Genomic DNA, 15,251 nt, shown 5'->3' with positions numbered 1-15,251 from the left:
ACACACACATGTATCCATTCTCTCCCCAAATTGCCTTCCATCCAGGCTGCCTCAAAACATTGAGCAGAGTTCCCTGTGTTATACAGTAGGTTCTTGTTGTTTATCCATTTGAATACAGCAGTGTGTACATGTCCATCCCAAATTCCCTAATACTCCCTTCCCAGAATGGAGCTATTGGGCTCTTCACGCAAAGTCCTGAGGAATTAGGAGACCAAGTTTGAGGGAACTCACTGGTCAAGTTAATAAAATTAAACTGAGGGTTCCCCAAGATTCTCTGAGACAGGTGAGGTATGTCTCACTGGATTTGAAAGCCTGGTTCTTTACCACAAATGCCTCCATCCTAAACCCCAGGGCATTGTGGTGGCACAAGATGGGGAGCAGGCTTCATCCTGAATGGAACTCTATCCTCGGGGACATTTATTTCTCTTCTGTTGTTTGAAAAGATGTGAAGACAAGCCTAGGCTTAGTGAGAAACAATGGAAGGCTCAATTAGCGATGTCTGCCATGGGCAAGAAGGGCAGCTTGGCACAAGAGCTGTGTTTCACTACCCTGAGTATATCTTGAAGAAAGCAGACCTTTGACTCATTAAGTTCAGCTGTAACCAGGCTGAATTATTAATATTAAGAACATGAGTTTAAAAAATGCCAGGGCATAGCAAAGGGAAACAGCACACAACAATTATACGTACAATTAGATGTACAGGCACAGGTTATGTACTGGTCACTATCCAGAATCATTGGCATAACGCTCTCCAAACTAACACAGAAGCCCTGGCCATAGGCCCAGGCCTTCTCTTTTAGGTCTTCATTCTAAATTCTGACGTCACATATGAGATTCTTCTCTTCTCCAAAGACTGTCATTAAAAACCTCCCTAGGGCTTCACTGGGGGCTCAGCAGTAAAGAATCCACCTGCCAATGCGGGAGACACGGGTTGGATCCCTGATCTGGGAAGATCCCACATGCTGCAGAGCACCTAAGCCCGTGAGCCACGACTATTAAGCCCATGTGCCACAACTACTGAAGCCCACATGCCCCAGAGCCCTTGCTCCACAAGAGAAGCCATCACAATGAGAAGCCTCATATGGCAACTAGAGAGTGGCCCCCTCTCGCACGACCAGGGAAAAGCCTGTGCCACAGTGAAGACTCAGCGCAGCCAAAATTAAAAAAAATAAAAATAAAAAAAATAAACACATAGAAGCATGGTATCAGGGTATTTGTGTTCAAACAGACAATTAAAAAAAAAAAAAACCAAAAACAAAAAAAAACCTCCCTAAAGAAGAAATCCCACCCTTACCTACCCAGTCATACGGTAACTATGGCACCATTCTTAATCCAGATGGTCCATATATAGAATTCCGGAGGGTCTGTGACCTTGAATGAGCGGAAAGTATCTTGATTTCTAATGGAATTAAGCATTGCTTTCAATTATGAAAGTAGGAAACAAGTTCCAGAAGCATTAGCAATACTTGTGACTTTGTTACTAATGGAAATGAGTTATGATCATTATTTCATTATAGTGCTACAGATTTCTTGAAATAACATTTATGCTCATCACTACTTGAAAGAATAGTGCTACACCTTGCTATTTAATGTTAACAATGTAGCACACATTACATTGCTATATTACTGTAGCACAAACTTCTGAAAGAACACTTTGATCATTTATTTTGAATGTAATTGATCTCCTTTGCCACTAGTACTTTCATTGTATGCACTTATAAACATTTTTCTAGGAAGGTATCTATAGTTTCACTACTGCCAGAGGAGCCCATGACCCACACACAAAAGGTAAGCCTCCTGGGCTTTCAAAGGACAACTATGTAACTCTCTGCCATGCAACAGAACTTAATAATATCCCTCAGGACTGAATCAGAGACACTCACATACAGGAAAGTGAAAGTGAAAGTTGCTCTTTGCGACCAGGCCAGAGTACTGCAGTGGGTTCAGTTCAGTTCAGTTCAGTCGCTCAGTTGTGTCCGACTCTTTGCGACCCCATGTATCGCAGCACGCCAGGCCTCCCTGTCCATCACCATCTCCCAGAGTTCACTCAGACTCACGTCCATCGAGTCCGTCCAGGGATCAAACCCAGGTCTCCCTCATTGCAGGTGGATTCTTTACCTGCTGAGCCACCAGGGAAGCCCAAGAATGCTGGAGTGGGTAACCTGTCCCTCCTCCAGCGGATCTTCCTGACCCAGAAATAGAACCAGGCTCTCCTGCACTGCAGGTGGATTCTTTACCAGCTGAGCTACTAGGGAAGCCCTACAGGAAATGCAGGGTCTTATTTTTTTTTCCCTGGGGTGTATTACAGGTGAGAAACTGGCATCTGCTTTTATTTACTTGTTAATAAGACCTATGTCTGTTGAAAATTCGCAATTGTGACCATTTCTGCCTACATAATGTAGGGTGACAATTAACCAGCAACCAGCAGAAGCTTATTTCAGCCATACTCACTTGTTCCCTGGTGGATTGGATGGTAAAGAATCCGCCTACCATGCTGGAGACCTGGCTTTGATTCCTGGGTTGGGAAGATTCCCTGGAGGAGGGCATGGCAACCCACTCCAGTATTCTTGCCTGGAGAATCCCATGGACAGAGGAGCCTGGCGGGTTACATACAGTCCATGGGATCACAAAGAGTCGAATACGACTGAGTGACCGGACTGAGTGCAGCACAGTCTGGATGAAGCATTACTTAGAAACTTGATGTTTCCTTCCTCCCATCTATATACTGTTATTAAAAATAGTGATTCCAATATATATTTACAAGACATGACCCAGTATCTTTTCCTGTAGTAATAATAAAAATACCACCCCCACCCCCACCCCTCCCCCGCCACACACTCTTTAAAACCGTGCGTCAGAAATTTCTAGGACGTAAGTTCCAGGACTAGGACGGAAGGAACGTCTGGGAAGTGGGAACTGAGCAAAGCCTGCGGGCTGCTTGAGATTCCTGCGGGGCTGTCAGTGAAGGGAAGTGAAGGAATTCCAAGTGCCATCTAACCTGGGGCGGGTGGGGCGGGGGCGGGCCCCTGTTCCCAGGGAAGGTGTCTGAGGCCGAGGGCCGGGTCGAGGGCGGAGCCCCGGCTTCTCGCCAGCAGGGCGGCTCGGGGCGGAGCGCAGCCCGCGTGGCCCGGCGGTACCGCGGCGCCGCCCACAGCGCTCCCCGGTCCGGCGGAGCAAGGCAGCGCGGCTCCCGAGCCATGGGGCGGCTGCTGGCGCTGAGCTTGCTGGGGATCGCGCTGGCGCTGCTGGGCGAGAGGCTCCTGACGCTCAGGTAGGGGCTGGGGGCCCTCCCGGGTCCGCAGGGTCGGGGTGGCCGGGGCTGCGGGGGCCCTGGTGCTGGGACCCGGGGCCGGGGACGCTCTCTGCCCGCTCTGCTCCCCGGCCCGCCGAGCGTCGCCACCCCGCCCCCAGCCGCCCGCTAAAACCCCACACAGTTTGGGCTGAATCGCGAGACTTCCTGGGGAGTTTACAAGCTTTTGCTGCTCACAAAGTTCTTTGCTACCTAGGTTGACGAGCTGTGCGAATGCCGTGCAATTTACTCAAGGGCAAACCTCGTGCTTTAACTTGAAAACAACACTATTACTCATGCACTGAAACTTTAATTATAAAGATTTATTTCAGGTCACGGATCCTGCTTCTCTTTGGTGCCCAAACCAGCCTCTGTCTTTAACAAAGTTGTTCTCCATCCCTCCCCTGCCGCGTTGGAGAAGCTTCTTCCGCTCTCTAATCTTGGCGCGGCAGATCAAAAATACTTGAAATATTCAGCTACTGTTCTTACATCACTTCCTTATTTATCTCCTCGTCCAGGAACCGTGAAGCCAGAATGCCAAACAGGACATGCCTAGTCCTTCTCACATTTTACTTATGAAAAAAACGCGGTAGGCAGATGTCACAGTCTCCACATTATCAATTCAAATTATATAAGCCTCACGCGAAAGAATTCCAGAAATGCTGAGCATCTGTTCTGTATGCTGTGCTCTCTTAGGCTCCTGTAATAGAGTAAGGCACCGTTCTTACCCTATGAAAGGGAAGGAGAGAAATAAGACAGATGGATAAACTAGGATGTTCAGTGTAGCAGTGTTAGTCGCTCAGTCGTATCCGACTCTTTGCGACCCCACGAACTGTAGCCCGCTAGGCTCCTCTATCCATGGGATTCTCCAGGCAAGAATACTGGAGTGGATTGCCGTTCCCTTCTCCAGAAGATCTTCCTGACCCAGGGGTCGAACCCAGGTGTTCTGCATTGCAGGCAGATTCCATCTGAGCTACAGGGACAATCAGGACGTTTAGGACAGGTACAAACCAACCCCTATAGGCTTAAGGAGGGAAAATGACAACTCCTGAAGTTGAAGCTCAGGAGGAAGAGACATCTGACATTGTCCTGGAAGGATGGGTGAAACCCAAGTGGGAGGAAGGAGGCAGTCCCAGATTGAGGTTGGAGCATAAACAAAGGGACTCATGTGGGGAAGTTTGGATCTGAGGGGAGCTTAAAGTTAAGGGATGGTAACAGTAGGGATAAGTGAAGGATAGGTCTCGAGATGGTTATTAAAGGTATGCTGAGAAATTGGGGCCAGCTTTGATGGGCAAAAGGGAACTATCAGTGTTTGCTGGGTGTGTGCTTTATTTTTTAAACAGGAACCTGTTTACACTTTCTAAAGCATAATCAGCAGGACTGTGTAGAGCTGACCTGGAAGGCTGGATTGGAGTAGAGCCACGATTCTCAATCCTGGCTGTGCCTTAGGATCTCCAGGGGGCCTGCTGTCTGGACTGCACCCCCAGCAGTTCCAATCCTGCTGCTCTGAGTGGGGCCCAGGCATGAGTATTTTTTATTTTTAAAAATTCTCCTGATAATTCTCATATGAAGTTAGAGTTGACAAGTACCAGAATGGAGAGTAAAAAGACCTGGGGAAACTAGTTAAAGTATTGCAGTGATCTGGCCCAAACTCTGGAAGCCCCAGGGATGAGGGGTAGGTCAAAGGTGATGCTAGAGTTTCCAGCTCCACTGGCTTGGCTGTAGCTTCATCTGCTCTAGAAAAACACGAGGAGGACAGTGTCTGTGTGACAGGAAGGGTCAGAGTCGGAGGAGAAACGTTCACTGGGAAGAAATGGACATGCTGAGCTTAATTTTCATGTTATATAAATGACTGCCCTGTTCTGCAGAAACTTATTGAGTTGGATGATTTTGTGTGATCTATTCAGCTCCTAGTTTCAAAGGCAAGACCATTAAAATTCACAAGCTCATTAGGTTATCCCTATAGTTCAAACCACCAGTCTTTCTATTAATTGAAGTTTCCTTAGTTTATAATTTTTTCTTCTTAATAATCATAAGGTTTTAAATTTAAGTCCCTTTGAATTGGTCCTGAGTGTTCTTTGGAAGGAATGATGCTAAAGCTGAAACTCCAGTACTTTGGCCACCTCATGCAAAGACTTGACGCATTGGAAAAGACTCTGATGCTGGGAGGGATTGTGGGCAAGAGGAGAAGGGGACGACAGAGGATGAGATGGCGGGATGGCATCACCGACTCGATGGACGTGAGTTTGAGTGAACTCTGGGAGTTGGTGATGGACATGGAGGCCCGGCGTGCTGCAATTCATGGGGTTGCAAAGAGTCGGACATGACTGAACTGAACTGAATGAACTGAATGATAAATATGGTTGCAAACCTAAGAAAAAGTAGATAAATCTTATTCATACAGACTGGACCTGATGGGTCATTTAAAATTTAATGTGTCTTTTCTTTATAAAGACTTGACTATAATAAACTTTATTTAGCAGTGACTTCACAGTGTTGTAACCTCATTGGACAACTGAAGCCTCTTATTAGCTGATGTGAGAAGGTGAGGGGAATGATGGATGGACAGATCTAGCAAATAAAAATGCAAGACACCCAGTCAAACTGGAATGTCAGACAAACAACAAATCTTTTTTTTAGTATAAACATACCCCAGGCAATATTTGGGATGTAATTATACTAAAATAGTATTCATTATTTATCTGAAATTCAGGTTTAACTGGGCATCTCACATTTTATCTGGCAACCCTGTAAGTGCAGATTATCAAGTACCTACTGTTTACGAAGTTTCGTGGGGTACTTAAATGCATAGCATTTCTCCTTTCAGTCCCTTAGAATATTTTGAAAAGCAGCATGTTCCCACCTCCACAAAAGGCTCTTCAAGAAACAGATTTTCAGTTTGATTTTTTGCTCTCATCTGGTGCTTTCTATTTTATTCTTCTATTTTTAGAGATGGTACTTTGGCACTCAAGTTTATTTCTCTCCCCCAAGGTGCCCACTTAAATTTCAACTTGGATTTCAGATAAGCAATGAATAATATTTTAGTATAAGTGTGTCATGGATGGATAAATGGAATCAGAGTTGTCTATTTCCTTCTGAACTGTAACTGGCTAAAGTTCCCAAGGGAGGATGGCATATAATACCCAACTTTTCCATTTCTCCCTGCTGCTGCTGCTGCTAAGTCGCTTCAGTTGTGTCCGACTCTGTGCGACCCCATAGACGGCAGCCCACCAGGCTCCCCTGTCCCTGGGATTTTCCAGGCAAGAACACTGGAGTGGGTTGCCATTTCCTTCTCCAATGCATGAAAGTGAAAAGTGAAAGTGAAGTCGCTCAGTTGTGCCCGACTGTTAGTGACCCCATGGACTGCAGCCTACCAGGCTCCTCCGTCCATGGGATTTTCCAGGCAAGAGTACTGGAGTGGGGTGCCATTGCCTTCTCCGCCCTAGTTGAACAATAAAGGGGAAAACAGAAATACACAAATGTCTCCAGGCCTGAGCTCCCTATTCCAAAGCACACAGCCTTGAATGAATCATAAGACTTAAGTGCCTAAGAGACTTGTGCCTGAGCAGGAAATCCAGAAATAAGCACCTGAACTTTCTGCTTGTTGCCCGACATCTTTTATGACAACTCCACCAAGAAGCTATCCAATGAACACTTCTGAAGGGGCAGCCTGTTTTTCAGCTACCATCCTCCTTTTTTATTGTGTGACTACCGTGTGCTGGTCTTAAATGGCTGTGCTGGGTCTTCATTGCTACACAGGTTTTCCTCTAGTTGCAGAGAGTGGGGGCTACTCTCTAGCTGCGGTGCACAGACTTTTCACGTGGTTACTTCTCTTACTGCAGAGCATGCGCTCTAGGTGTGTGGGCTTCAATAAGTTGTAGGGCGTGGGCTCAGTAGTTACGGTTCCTGGGGTTTAGAGCACAGGCTCAGTGGTTGTGGTGCAAGCTTTGCCCCAGAGCATGTGGGATCTTCCTGGATCAGGGATCCAACCCATGTTCCTGCACTGGCTGGCGGGTTCTTTACCACTGAGTCACCACTAGCACACCTCTGTGTGCTAGTCTTTGTGTTCAAAGTGTCAACAGTTCTTTGTATTAAACTAAAACAAACATTTACTGACATTTGGAAAGAAAGCCCTTTGACCTTCCTGCCTTCTCCCAGTCTTCATATCTGTTTTTATATTATATTATATATTTCCTATATTATATCTGATAAAACTGAAGCTTGGAGAAGCTAACTAGGTAGTTCAATAGTTAGTGCCAAACCTGTACTCTAAGCCAGGTTTTCTGATTCTGGATACAGTTTGCCCCAGTTCCCTGCAGCCTCCTCTCTTGTCTGCCATTGGAACAAATTTTCCTCAGCTTTACAAGCCTGAGCACAAACTCTGAGTTAAGTAAGAGCATTACAGGGCATGAGACAGTAAATTCCAAGGGGTTTTACAAGTCTGTATGTGAAAGATAAAGCCCCTGTTTGAATTTAAGTCTGCACTTAAAAGATAAAGCCCCACCAGTGGTTTGTAAATTCAAAGGCAGTGTGATAAGGAACAAACCTGGCAAGAAGACTGTGTCCCCTGTTGACACACCAACCTGGTGCATCTTTACTGTTACCACAAAATGAAGCAAGATAATCACTAACCACCCCCGTCTCACTCCACTTTGAAGGTAATGCCCTTTCCTGAGTGAAAGAAATAGAGATTTCTTTCATGCTAATGACTGTTGGTTAAGGGTTCATGCCTTGTAGCCAGATAGCCCAAATTCTCCACTATTTACCTGACTCATTGGCCTTTTATTTCACCTTTCCGTGCCTCAGTGTCCTAATCTGTAGGATGGGGGTAATCATACTTTATGCTCCATATAGGGGCTGTAAAAAAATCAATGAGTGAATTCTTGAAAAATGCTAGGACAATGTCAGACACATAGTAAGTGCTCAATAACTGTTACCTGTGATGATGTTGGAGCAGAGGTTCTTAGATTTTTGTGCCGCAGATCCCTTTGGCAGTCTGGTGAAGCCTTGACTCCTTCTCAGCATCATGTTTCTAAATGCATAAAATAAAATACACAGGATTACAAAGCAAACTTAAATACTATCTCAGTTAATACTAACTTACTTAAATTCTATTGTCGAACTATTTGAAAAATCTAACATAGGATATAATAAGCCTTAAATATATCTAGAGATCGTTGAATACCTAACAGTAGGTACTGTGAAGCCGAGATGAGTATAAATGGTATTTTGAGATATCTACAACTAAAATGTTAGGAAACGTCTGTGATTTCTGTTAGTGGCAGTCACAGGTACTACTAGTAGAAAGCTCAGTGGTTTGTTGCCTACACTCATCATCAAAAGAAATACTCACTTTCAGGCAGAGGTTTAACTAAAGATGTGTTTTTCCCCCCATCTGAGTTCATAGACACCTGAATTTTACCCATGGACTCCACGAAGTTCACTGGGCCTGAAATTAAGAACCCTGATGTTGGGACTTCCCTAGCGGTCCAGTGGTTAAGAATTTGCCTTGCAATGCACGGAATATGGGTTCGATCCCTGGTTGTGGAACTAAGATCCCACATAAGGCCTATAGACCTAAACTGACCTGCCAAAGGTCACGCAGTCTTACTGCTATGACAGAAATACAGTCTGCCTCTTTCACTACTAACACTTTTGATACATGTTAGCCCTTCTTATTTCTGATTACCGTTTATCACCCATGAGTATCAGCAGCAGCATCCTCATCACTAGTATTAACTGCTACTACTTATGTTAGGCTTAATAGACTTGTTTCCCGATAAAAATTAATTAAAAAAAAAAAAACTTGTTTTCCCTTTAAGTCACTCCTGGGGCTCATAGATTTGAGTTCTTTTTTTTTTTTTTTTACTGTTTATTTAAAATTTTTGTTGGTTATTTTAATTTTCTATTTGTCCATATATTTTATATATTTATTTTATTCATTTATTTTTATTTCATTGCTTTATTGCTATGTTGTTTTAAGAAATTTAATACTATTTTAGTTATATGATTCCAAATACATGGTGATTAACACTTTAATTAGAAACTTTCATATTATAGATATACATGTATATGTGAGCTGCCAGAATACATAGTTGCCACTCCCTTTTGGTAATTCTGAGTTGTCCAGGCTGAGGTTTCTTCCATTTTGCCGAGAAAACAGTAGGCTTCCCCATATTCAGCGTCTAGAAGTCCGAAGAGGCAAGGATATGAATAGAAGAGAGACAAGGGACACACGGTCATTCTGTCTCTTAGAAGAGCGGTGTGCGTGAACCACTTTGAAAAATGCAGACTGCTCTGTCAGCACGATTGTCGTTATTTATGTATGTAGAGAACACAAAGAAGGTGCGCCGATGAGAAGAGGGGAAGCCTTCGAGCAGCAGAGCCCAGATGTGTTTGTCCACTTTGCTTGGCGGGCTGCTGCTCCAGGGCGGGAAGCAAGAGTGAAGATGCTTTATCGAAGTTCAACATTTTCTTGTTAGTTCTTCACTTCTGTTTTTACGAAATGACAACAGCAAGTAGTTTTGCCAGAGTAGCTGGTGCTCCTCAATCTCTTGATAAGTATTTACGTGGTATCTCCTGTGAGCCAGGCTCTGAACAATGCCATTTTCCCTTGGCCTGCTTTCAATCACTGCGTCATTATGCAGAGGGTCTGAGCAGTTTTCAGCTCCCCTGGGTCTTCTGGTGCTACATCTGAGGCTCTTCCCACAACAAGAGCGCTATGAGAAGTGGGACGTGGTGTCATGCTCATATTTGCATAGGAGCGTGCGTTGCAAGCTGTATTTGCTGGATTACTGGCTTCCCTTTATGGCCCATGTGCACACAGAGAACTCTGTGATGTGCATTTTTATTTTAACTTCAGTTCTGGTGCTATTCTATGTTCCTACCCTTGTTTTCCCTCTTCTCCTTTATCCGCTTTAGATTTGGGCTGTGTTCTTTTTGTGTGTGTGTATTGCTTTAAGCCTCTTTAAACCCTTTCTGCTACAAAGCAGGGATACATAAACAGATAGATTTTTTTCTTTTTTAAACAGGAATCGACTTAAAGCCTCCAGAGAAGTGGAATCTGTAGACCTTCCTAATTGCCACCTGATTAAAGGAATCGGTGAGTCTGAGAAAATGCTTGTTACACAGCTCACATTGTTTGGCCACTAACACTAAAAAATTCACTAAGTATTTTGGCACATAATTACTGTTTATCAGAGGAAAAATCACATTAGATCAGCAAAACCTTTTCATCTCTTCTGATCTCATGTACCCTGTATTTCTTCTCTCTCACTCTCACTGTGATGTATTAATTATTTGTACAACCCTATGTTTGTTGTTAGATTTCTTGCTTGTTTAGTGACTTCGCTGAACTATTTTTGTCAGGTCTGTATTCTTTGTCATGCGTGGCAACTGAATTCTATGTAACATTAGCCCAGGAGTTAGTTGGGGAAGGTAAGCCAGAAGGAAGAGAAGTTATAAAATAGAAAATAAAAATCTCCACTTCCCACAGATATTACTCAGCTATAAAAAAACGAAATAATGCCATTTGCAGCAACATGGGTGGAACTAGAGATGATCATACTAAGTGAAGTTAGCCAGACAAAGACAAGTATCATATGATACCACTTACATGTGGAATCTAAAAAATTACACAAATGACCTTATGTATAAACAGAAACAGATCCAGAGACAGGCACTTCCATGCTGGTACAGTGGATAATAATCCACCTGCCAGTGCAGTGTATACGGGTTCGATCTCTGTGGTCCAGAAAGATTCCACATGTCACAGAGCAACTAAGCTGGTGTGCCACAAGTACTGAGACCGCGTTCTAAAGCTCCCGAGCTACAGCTACTGAAGCCTGAGCGCCTGGAGTCCACGCTCCATAACAAAAGAGGCCACCCCAATGGGTAGCCTGGGCACCACAGGAGGCTGCCCCGCTCACCGCTAGAAAAAGCTTGTGCACAGCAGCGAAGACCCAGCACAACCTAAAGCAAAGAAAGCATGAATAAATAACTTTTTAAATTTTTTTAAAAAAGAAATAGATCCACAGACATAGAAAACAAACTTTTGGAAAGGGGAGGTTGGGATAAATTAGGAGTTTGTGATTAATATATACACACTTAGTTCAGTTCAGTTGCTCTGTCATGTCCGACTCTTTGCGACCCCATGAATCGCAGCATGGCAGGCCTCCCTGGCCATCACCAACTCCCAGAGTTCACTCAGACTCATGTCCATAGTCAGTGATGCCATCCAGCCATCTCATCCTCTGTCGTCCCCTTCTCCTCCTGCCCCCAATCCCTCCCAGCATCAGAGTCTTTTCCAATGAGTCAACTCTTCACGTGAGGTGGCCAAAGTACTGGAGTTTCAGCTTTAGCATCATTCCTTCCAAAGAAATCCCAGGGCTGATCTCCTTCAAAATGGACTGGTTGGATCTCCTTGCAGTCCAGGGGAGTCTCAAGAGTTTTCTCCAACACCACAGTTCAAAAGCATCACTTCTTCGGCGCTCGGTTTTCTTCACAGTCCAACTCTCACATCCATACATGACCACTGGAAAAACCATAGCCTTGACTAGACAGACCTTTGTTGGCAAAGTAATATCTCTGCTTTTCAATATACTGTCTAGGTTGGTCATAATTTTCCTTCCAAGGAGTAAGCGTCTTTTAATTTCTACCATATATAAAATAGATAAGCAATAAGTGAAGCACAGGGAACCCTGGTGTGCTGCAGTCCCTGGGGCTGCAGAGAATCAGACACAACTTAGCGACTGAACAACAGCAAGGTCCAGTATACTGTGTAGCACAGGGAACTATACTCAGTATTTTGTAATAACCTGTAATGGAAAAGAATATATATATGCACATATAACTGAATCACTATGCTGTACACATAAAACTAACACAACACTGTAAACCAACTATACTTCAATAAAAAGTAAATAATTACATTTTTAAAAAATTTCCATCTCCCACAAAAATAACCTCAGACACAGAGTTTCTATTTTATCTTTTCTGGTATTTCCAGTGCAAATGCAAACAAATATATGCATATACATGTATATCTATTTTTTCACAAATGGCCTCTTAGTATAAAATTATATTCTGCAACTTGCTTCATTCTGAACATGAAGAGATTTCCACATTAGCACTTGAATAGACCTACCTCATTCTTTTTAATATTTGCATGTACCATTATTATTTAACCAGTTCCTTATTGCACACTGGAGTGGTTACAGTTTTTTGCAACTACAAGCAGATCAGTGAACATCATCATGCATATAGCTTTTGCATCTTTTTTACATGAAGGATAAGTTTTCAGTAGTGGGATTATTGTTCAGTTAGCACATATATTTAAAGTTTTGATAGTGTTCGCTAAATTGCCCTCAAGTTGGAACATGAATAAACTCAGGACCTCATATTTACAACCACATTCACTCCCGTCAGGATTCATAATGCACTTTTGTCAAAAACAAAGTAGTGGAACTTTTCTGGATCATACAAAGAAGGCTTCAATTTCACGCCATGCCATGCTCGGTCATTTCAGTCGTGTCCAACTCTTTGAGACCCAATGGACCTCAGGCTCCTGCCTGGCTCCTCTGTCCATGGGATTCTCCAGGCAAGAATACTGGACTGGTTGCCATGTTTTCCTCTGGGAATCTCCCCGACGCAGGGGTCGAACTCTTGTCTCTTGGATTGCAGACAGATTCTTTACTGCCGAACCACCAGGAAGCCAATTCATGGAACCTGTTGGTTTTCAGAGCAGCCTTTTCTACGTCAGAGTTTCTTTCTGGTTCTGGCCCTCTTCTTCTCTATACATCTGTTTTCTCTGTGCTCTTGTCGCCTTTTCCCATTGCTACTTCTGTACTTTTTCCTAGTCCTGTCTCCCTTCACTAGACTCCTTGACTTCTTTCTCCTGGCATTTCCCCTTTTTGTTTGTTGCCCAAACCCTGAGCAGGAAGATACAAACGCGGTGTCAGATAACCAGCTGTTGGATTGAAAAGGGCTATGCTGGGTAATGCAGACTGTCCTAAAATTCCTGTTGTCTGAAGTCCTGAGAAACTCAGCAAATGCATCCTTCTTTCTGGCTGCAAGCAGGAAGAGCTCCTGGGAACTGGTCACTCAGCAGAAGCCAGATGGCAGCTGAGAGGGACGTGTTCAGGATGGGAGGTTGAGTTAGCGATCCTGCAGGTTACTTTTGCTACTGAGTTAATAATTGTGAAATTATTAAATAGCCTGGCATCTGTGAAGCCCATCTTCTGTGGATTCAAGTCTCAGGGCAGATGACATTACAGGACAGACTTGCCAAGTGCATTGCTGCTGTAACTCATGGGACAGAGAGCTCCTCGGAGGAAAACAAGTCCAACAACATTTGTATTCTGAACAGGCGTCTGACTGTGTTTGTGACCTTTCTGTTGTGATGTGTGCGAGCTGCTGTCTGCAATTGGGAAGAATGAGGAAATATGTCACCTATGGCCCCTCTTGTGAAGCGTTTAATGTCTCTGAGGCACTTCAAAAGGCAGTGGAGCAAAGACGTTGAATGATTAGAAGCACATTTGGGATACATTTTTAGATCGAATTGGAATTGTATTTTTCTCTTTTTCCCTTTCTTCTTTGCTTTTGCTCTCTGGTTAGCATACACTATGTGAACATTTGTTGAGTGCTATATCAGGGATGCATAATGGTTAATAATAGCTTGTGGTTATATGTTTTTAATAACAGTTGCTTATTCAGTGGTCTTTGACTACAAAGGATTAGTAGGGTATACTTTCCCATATGGGCAAAAGCAACTTCTCATGGTAGGCAGCAGGAATACAGGAGTTCTCTTTTTTAGTTTCCACTTGGGAACAGTAGCAGACACACACTTGAGGCCAGCTAATCCCTCCAGGAGGTACGACCATATCCCCTGCCCCAACCCTCCCCATTCCCATCACACACACACATACACACACAACACACACATACATACACACACTGAACAACAACAACAACAACAATCACTACCACATATCATACAGGATATGTGCCTTCGGGCGGGGGCAGGGGTCAGAAAGTAAGTTCACTACTTTTTCCATTTTTTGTTTTTTTATTCCTTTCTAGTGTATCTAACAGAAACTAAGATTTGGCATAATATCTATATCTAAACAATAAAAAATATGCTTAAAGAGCTATTTAATTCTATTTGAAGTTTAAAACATTTTAAAATGTCTTTGAAAATGCTGGCATTCAGAGTCCTGGACTAAAAATTTTGAATGGATTATTTCTCTTGAGTTAATAAATGATTTTATACACTTGGTAGTCATGATTTTTATAACTGCTGCTTGAGAGATTTTTTGTTTTTTAAGCATTAAAGTTTGTAGCTCTTGTCATCAAGCCCTTTGCAATCTACCTATGAAAAGGAAGCAGAAAAACTCACTGTGTGAGATATGGACATATTTTTTGTTTTTCTTTTTATAACAGTTAAGGATCTAAGGCTCAGAGAGGTTAAATAACTTTAGCAATTTTTTTCAATATAGTGTCTTCTCCCAGAGTCCTTAACACATATAGCTGATTAATGAACCAAAAAAGTGGAAAATAATAGGCTACATTACATTTTGGATACTCTGTTGGGTATGAAGGGCTGATCAGCTATTATAAATTTACAGTAAGTAACTTACAGAAGAAAGAAATTGATTTTCTTTTATGTGACAGTCCAAAGACAAGCAAATGGCCTAGGGTTATTAGATGACTGTATTTCATGTGGTCGTTCTGAGACCAAGGCCGATGAAGCAGCACAGCTACCTTCAACGTATCGCCTTGGTCCAAGACTAGAACCCCAGTGGTTGCCATTTCCCAGCAGGAAGGGGTAGAAAGAAAATTTACCTAGATATGTTTACTTTATTTACCCAGTAGTTGCATACACATTGTACTTTCATGTCCCGTTAACCTGAACTCAGACAAACAGCCACCTTTATCAGCAAGAGGGATTTCTCTGATGGCTCAG

General features: G+C 43.2%; 1 protein-coding gene across 2 annotated transcripts in view; it reads left to right on the top strand.

Moving 5' to 3' along the window:
• Positions 1-3,166: 3,166 nt before the first annotated feature.
• PON2 (paraoxonase 2) overlaps positions 3,167-15,251 on the top strand; it is a 29,011-nt gene continuing 16,926 nt past the window's right edge. For both annotated transcript variants that reach the window (XM_068972333.1, XM_068972332.1), the window contains exons 1-2: positions 3,167-3,271; positions 10,321-10,391. In XM_068972333.1, the coding sequence (XP_068828434.1) occupies positions 3,198-3,271; positions 10,321-10,391 (145 nt within the window). In that variant the 5' untranslated portion in view covers positions 3,167-3,197. The remainder of the gene's footprint in view (positions 3,272-10,320; positions 10,392-15,251) is intronic.

The sequence above is a fragment of the Capricornis sumatraensis genome, chromosome 5 (assembly GCF_032405125.1).
Source record: "Capricornis sumatraensis isolate serow.1 chromosome 5, serow.2, whole genome shotgun sequence".
Classification (NCBI taxonomy): Eukaryota; Metazoa; Chordata; class Mammalia; order Artiodactyla; family Bovidae; genus Capricornis; species Capricornis sumatraensis.
The sequence above is the reverse complement of the archived record's forward strand: the minus strand, read 5'-3'. Positions and strand labels throughout refer to the sequence as shown.